This window comes from Cryptotermes secundus, unplaced genomic scaffold (assembly GCF_002891405.2).
Source record: "Cryptotermes secundus unplaced genomic scaffold, Csec_1.0 scaffold355, whole genome shotgun sequence".
NCBI lineage: Eukaryota > Metazoa > Arthropoda > Insecta > Blattodea > Kalotermitidae > Cryptotermes > Cryptotermes secundus.
Window position 1 is genome coordinate 1696111 of NW_019737088.1, and position 7327 is coordinate 1703437.

Below are 7327 nucleotides of genomic sequence, written 5' to 3' on the forward strand. Positions count from 1 at the left end.
TAGTTGAGAATGGTCAGGGCTGCCCAACTCCTGTGCTAAGGAACGAAAGCCGGCTTTGCATATTACGGAACTACTTGGAATTGTGTTCTGCTTGAAGAAAGCAGCAATAACACGTTGCAATCAAAGAAGTCTACTCGTTAACAGATTTTGCTAGACTGTCACCAGTGGCCTTTTAACCTTTGTCATTAGAGGGTTGCGTATTTGCTTCAAATCGGCCACATATAAAAATAGGACTATATGTTTGGCTCTCAATAACGAGTCTGAATGCTCTAAATCGTTGCCATTAATGTAGTAGGGTTATCGGAGCTAACATGGGAAATGCTGTGCTGTTACTAGCTTTCGCAGGTCTCCTGTCAGTATCTCTTAATGAAGCCTATGCCGTCAACACAAAACGGTCTCATTAAACCATAAATTTTTACAGATGGGTCATGTAAACGTGTAATAAACCACAGTGGTCCAGTCGTTGTTCATCTAAAGACGAAATTTGTTGTACTTTCGCACAAAAGAAGAATTATGTCATGATGCAGCTCAGGGGCATTTGCGATGCGATAAACGCTCTGCTAAGAACGAGGCGGGAAGGGCACTGGGCTTACGCCAAATGCCAAAGAATCATGTACCGACAGCCCACGGGAATGTGAGCTTTTTCCTGGTTCGAGAAAGAGAAAGAATACTTCAGCGATTCAGTAACATCTTGAGCATTATGACGTCAAGTGAGAGGGCAGGCTGACGTAATTGTGGCTGTCCCGAGATTTCTCACGGGCTAGACGACCCCTCTAGGATCAAGAATTTTCTCCAAGTCTTCCAGATGGGCTCTGGGGCCCACCCAATCTCCTGTCCATTGGGTACTAGCGGCTCTTTCCCCGGGGCATGAAGCTGACCACTCACCTCCCAACTAGTGCCGAGGTCAAGAAAATGTGGATCCTATACAGCCACTCCCCCATACGCCTTCATGGCATAGTGCTTAATTAGTTAAGCACAGGGACAACTTTATGGACACATTATCAGTCTTCTGTTTAACGTTTTCATTACATCCTTACCTGCGGGACTGTGAATATGCTTCCAGGGAAAAGTCGGCAGCGATTGGCCCTCGCCTTGTTCCACTTTTTACAGATTATACCATATATGACTAAGACAAGAAGAAAGCGGTTTGGGAACCGCCGTGCCCTATTTTCCCGACTGAAGTTCACCCGAGCTGGGGTAATGACCTAGACTTCCATTCAGGAGTTGCTTGGTTCGAATCTCGGCCATGCTTCCGCTTATCCTGACGATTTTGATGGTGTTCCCCATTCCCGTTAGGTAAATTCCGGGATAGTACCTTGATTGGGATACGAACACTTCCTTCCAACTCTTCAGTTATCATACTATTCAGCATCGTAAAATAGCCCGCAAAAATACATTCGAACCGCGTTGCTACACTACCTGCAGTGTCTCACAGAAAGAACACCCTGAAGATGAAGAGAGCGGTTGTGGCCTGAATTTAGTAACTTCGAAATTTGCCCGGAGAGATGATGCACGTCAGGATAGTAGGTGTCCTGGCCAAGATAGCGCCTCCCGAGGACCAGTCCAGAGCGTCCTCGGTGATCTGACTTCGGTTCCCACAGTGGTAAGGAGTGTATACACGCATTTGCTGCCTTTTCTAATTACCGTGCCCTGTATACTCGTAGACTGAAAGAAGGTAAACTAAGATTTTAAAGCTTTGGCGTTAGATGGAGTTGATTACTCAGCTCCATGAATTGCCGTTGTATCTCCATATAATTTGAGCTTTGCCTGTTAGACAGGAAGCTGGGTGAGCCCCAGAATCGGTCTAGTAGTGGTGCAGAATAGCAAATTGTGTGCCGACCCAGGGAATCGAAACCCGTTTGTCTATCCCACAGACATTTTATTAATTGTAAGTGAATATTCATTAGGGAGAGGTTCTGAAATCACTGTAAATTAGGTTGTCGCTAACGGCAGCCACCAATGGCTGTCATACTCAAGATTTAACACGAGGGAGCTAGGGTTCACCACCCTGAAACTGGTCCTTCATCCCTGTACATCTTGAACGTGTGTCTGTCTGTGAAGTGAACCTGTTCAGCTATCTCTCGGAACTCTTTTAACTAGTTACAGATCAAATTGATAAATTGCCACAAAGCATAAAACGAAAACTATGTCTTTCAGAATGGAAAGGATTGAACTTACCTTCGCGTTAGGGCCGCGCCATAGCTCAAGCGGTTAGTCCTGGCTTCCCACCGCGGCAGCCCGGGTTCTATCCCGGATCTGGTCAAGTGGGATTTGTGGTGGACAAAGTGGCGCTGGGGCAGGTTTTCTCCGAGTATTTCGGGTTCCCTTGCCAATCTTCATTCAACCAATTGCTCCACAATCACCCTCACCTATCATCTGGGGCTGGTACAATAGGCCAGAAGTGGCTGCAGTACAAGGGACTTAGTCCCACCACACTAGAAATAAAAAAAAAAATACCTTCGCGTTGGTGTCTGCGTGAAAATTATAGAAATGCGAAACATTAATAACGGGCGGCATGTAGTGACGGGAAAAATAAACGTTTGTATTTATCATTTGCTGTTGATACAATGTCCTTAAGTAAACAGAGCCTCTCTGAAACATACTACAAGACTGGAGCTAGTGGACGTCGTAATGTGGCTAGATTTCGAGTTATTTTTCATGGAGGACGCTGGGATGTATATACAGTATTTATTCCGCAACACAATCGATTTTCCTACCCGCTCAAATCAATACACCTGGCTCAAGCCGTGACTACTCGTATTCTGGAAGGCCCCCAATTTAAATTTCAGCCGGAATACCGAAGACTGTGACATGTTTTCTGTAGTTTTCCTCAATCCCTCCAGGCAAATGCCACAACAGTATCGAAAATTTGGTCGAAACCGCTTCCTTTCACTGACTCATGTAGCTGAGCTCTTTGGAAGCCGCCAGTTGTGCAGCTACTCAGGAAATTCCCAGCATTTTATGGAACCCCGAAGGCTCATTACCGTGTTCACAAGAGCCCTCCACTGGTCCCTATCCTGAGCCAGATCAATTCAATCCATACCATCCCATCCTATCTCTCTTAAGATCCATTTTAATATTGTCCACCCACCTACGCCTTGGTCTTCCCAGTGGTGTCTTTCCGACTTTCCCACCAATATCCTATATACAGTTTTCCTCTCATTCGTGCTACATGCCCTGCCCACCTCATCCTCCTTGACTTGATATTTCTAATTATACTTGGAGAAGAGTACAAGTTATGAAGCTCCTCATTATGCAGTTTTCTCCAACCTCCTGTGACTTCATTTCTCTTCGGTCCAAATATTCTCCTCAACACCCTGTTCTCAAACACCCTCAATCTGTGTTCCTCCCTTAATGTCAGAGACCAAGTTTCACACCCACACAGAACCACAATCAGAATTATCCTTTCTAATTCATCATTCACTGATCATAGTACCATTCGACGCCACATAACCTGAGCTACTGACAGCGTCGTTAAATCGCAAATGAAAATATACAAGTTCAGGGCCGAGATTTTGTTTAGGTTTAATGGACTCCTTTCTTTATATTTCCACGTCAGTATTCGTTTTCCATTGTTTAGGAATCAGGAATGAAATTGTTACAAATAACGAGAAATGTTTCATTTCATTGGCGTTCTCAGACATCACATTTAAGCTGATTCCCCCCCCCCCCCCACACACACACACACAGCGTGTTTATGTACGAATTATGTCCCTTTTAGCATTTTGACCCTTAAAACTCGGGCCGACTCTGTAGTCTAATGGTCAGAGTTCCTGGCTACAGATCCAGTGGTCCTGGGTTGGATTCCCGGCGCTGACAGATTTTCTGAGAGTTAGTGGGTCTGGAACGGGGTCCACTGAGCCTCGTGAGGATAATTGAGGAGCTATATCAAGGAAATAGCGGCTCCGGTCTAGAAAACCGAGATTAATTGCCGTGGGGATTCGTTGCGCAGACCACGCGACACCCTGTATCCGCAAAAGTTGGCACTAACTTCGGCGACAAGCGGCTGTCGTTCGGTCGGTATAGTTCGCTTGGGGACTACAGGTCACGGAGTTTTTTTTACGGTTAACCTCGTAGCATGACGATTTTTGTTTCAAGAATCCTGTCATGATATCTACAGGCTAACGTATAATTCTAGCCGGTCCCGGTAGCCGAGGAGTCTAAGGCATGCACTGTCTTCGCTTGCTCGGAAGCCGGGATCGTGGGTTCGAATCCCACTCAGGGCATGGATGTTTGTGTGCGTTTTTCTGTGTTTGTCTACAGGTAGAGGCCTTGCGACGAGCTGATCACTCGCCCAATGAGTCCTACCGTATGTGTAAGATCTAGAAAAACCGAAGTGAACGGAGAAGTTCATGGAGGTAGGACTAGGTCCACTGGGGCTGTAGTGCCAAGGAAAAAAAAAAAGTATAATTCTATTGTTGAAAAGCCACAGAGCGCGCTAGTCCTAACTCTTCAGAGACGGCGGGAAATGTTTTGCTCGCCAAAGTTGACACCACAAGAAACAGTGCTTGTAAACGAGATAACTCAAGCGTAGAATGGAAAGAGTTAATTAGATTCTCATCCACTTTGTTTGAGATTGTATTCATGATGAAAGGTTTTATTCTTCTTGCAGCAACAAACAACACAGGAAGCGGAAAGCTGAGAATAGTCAATCGGCGGACATGGTTGGCGCAGCCCCCTGTCAAGGCTAGTAATCCTCTTCACCACCCGGTCCCATATGTGGTGATCCTCCACACGGCTACGGAAAACTGTTCGACTCAGGCAGATTGTATCTTCATTGTGCGTCATGTGCAGACCTTCCACATCGAGAGCAACGGTTGGAACGACATCGGCTACAGTTTCCTGGTGGGTGGCGACGGGAACGCATATGAGGGCCGCGGATGGGACACGGAAGGCGCCTTCGCGCTTGGTTACAACAGGAAAGCTATTGGTATAGCCTTTATTGGGACATTTACATCAGATCTGCCGGTATCGAAGCAGATCCTAGCTGGAAAGCAGGTGATTGATCTGGGAGTGGAGTTGAAGAAGATCGCGCCCGATTACAAACTTTTGGCTCATCGACAGTTGTCACCCACAGAGAGCCCTGGTCAAGCGTTTTTTGAAGTTCTGAAGACTTGGCCACACTGGGCCGAAAACCCATAAAACCATAAGTCAGCACTATATGTGCATCCTGGCTCTTACTGACATGACATTTCATTAGTGAAACGTTGTGGCATTTTGATTCAGAAAATCAAAGCGTTTTCTAAGTGATTATGAATAATGGAAACAGTAAGTATCGTCTGTGTCAATATTCAAGACTTGATATGTATGGCCGCCCATTTGCCTCAGCGAGTATAAATTTACGGCAGTCATAGCCATTAAACGGTCATATGAGCAGTTGATCTGTAGCATGTGGTACAGTCTGTGAGAAACAAAAATGCATTTGTTGAGGAATCTATAGAGGCATACGTTATTAATATTACACCCTGAACACTTTTAGACCTCAGTTCAGCACCTTCAGTAGAAACATACGACTTTAGTAAATTTTCACGATCTCATTAAGAAAATGTCAACCTTTTTTAGTATATATTTCATTGCTTATCAATTCCTTTTCCATGATTTCTATTTCTATGCTTAAAATTTTTATAAATATAGTCATTTTATAAGATATCACTAATAAAATAAGTATTAGGTTACTATCAGATATCGTTTCGAGACCTTAACATTCATATTTTAAAACCCTTCCTATAACCAGTGCCAGAAATCGTAACCGTAGGTCAGAAGGCCTGCAGGTGGTTTAAAATGGTTTGGCAACGAAATTGCAACATTGATGTGTACAAGTCACACGTAATATGTTTCTAAGGTTCTGTAGTGGTGCATAGTTTCGGTTTGGCGAGTAACCTTGGAATTATTCCTCAAGGCCTGAATAACACTAATAATATCAAAATATCTGAAACCAGGAAAATATTTTAACAATACTGGAAAGGTGTAGTCCAGTTTTGTGTATATGTGTTTTACATATGCGTTCTTTGCTATTTTCCGTATATCATTGGCCTTTATGTTCGTATACTGCAGACACAAGCTTATTGGTAATAAAACTGAAAAGTCTGTGACATGGTACATTGGTACAAATATTAAGTTTTTGGACATTATCCATTGTCTTGTCTTTATCTAAAAACCGTCCTGTTTATTTTTCAAAACACAGCGTTTCGGAGACTGGATTATGCCTCCGTCTTCAGGTGAAACCTACTTAGTTGGGCCATATCCCCGGAGATAGGGATCAGTTCTATCGATTGAGCCTACTGAGTAGGTTTTACCTGAAGACGGAGACAGAATCCAGTCTCCGAAACGTTGTGTTTTGAAAAATAAACAGGACGGTTTTTAGATAAAGACAAGACAATGGATAATGTCCAGAAACATAATATTTGTATAAACCTATTGTTGCAAAGCTAAATCATACAAATGTGACACTACAGTGACATAAATGATTCATCTTTGTATTTCTTTAGCAAAATGATTTGTCTTTGTAACGTAGGGGTGGGGAGATAGGTCCATAACAACGGGCATGGTCATCTCTGAAGCCTACTTTTTTTTTTCTTTAGGGAAGGAAACGTATACTGAAGAAGTGCACCTCATCCCTGGTCGTATTTTTATTTTTCGATGTCACAGCCACCTCACCTCAAAGCAATGCATATATCTGTCTCTTATTAATAATAACAATATAGCGGACACTGTTTATGAAACCTGCTTGGAACTTCGATCGTGGACAAAGCAAGGGAAAACAAATTTGAGTGTTATGTTAAGTCAGGTTCATATTTGACCAAAAAAGAAACTCCGTGGCCTGTAGAGGGTGTCGCGTGGTCAGCGCAGCGGATCCCCACGGCCGTTAATCTCGGTTTTCTAGACCGGTCATACTAGATGAATACTGACCAAAATCAGATTCGTCCAATAGCTATTTTTTGTACGTCTCTAATACTAAATTTTGTCCAAACCCACGGAAAAATGACTTTCTCGTAATTTAATTTGTGCACTTCCTACGAAGGACGATTAAAAAGACGTCGCACTTCTAGGATCAATTTTTGAGGTACTTTGGTTATTTTAAACCCCTTGCTATCCAAGCAGTGCCTTGCCTATTTGTGACTGACGCATTTCATATATTTATGAAGTATTGTTTTTATTCTACCGTATGTTCAGTGTGATACTACTCAGACATACGTACGATATATTGCGTTAATTACCTGGCTTGATGACTTTATTATTCACTGTTACGGAAGCATGATTAAGGATAATTACAGAATTTATTCTAACATTTCTGTGTGTTATGTTCTGTAAAAGTGGTTCATTCGCA

General features: G+C 43.3%; 1 protein-coding gene across 2 annotated transcripts in view; it reads left to right on the top strand.

The window, feature by feature from the left end:
- The window catches only part of LOC111870067 (peptidoglycan-recognition protein LC), an 84474-nt gene extending 78329 nt beyond the window's left edge, over nt 1-6145 (top strand). For both annotated transcript variants that reach the window (XM_023862044.2, XM_023862045.2), the window contains exon 3: nt 4613-6145. In XM_023862044.2, coding sequence (XP_023717812.1) covers nt 4613-5142 — 530 coding nt within the window. In that variant the 3' untranslated portion in view covers nt 5143-6145. The remainder of the gene's footprint in view (nt 1-4612) is intronic.
- The last annotated feature ends 1182 nt before the right edge of the window (nt 6146-7327 follow it).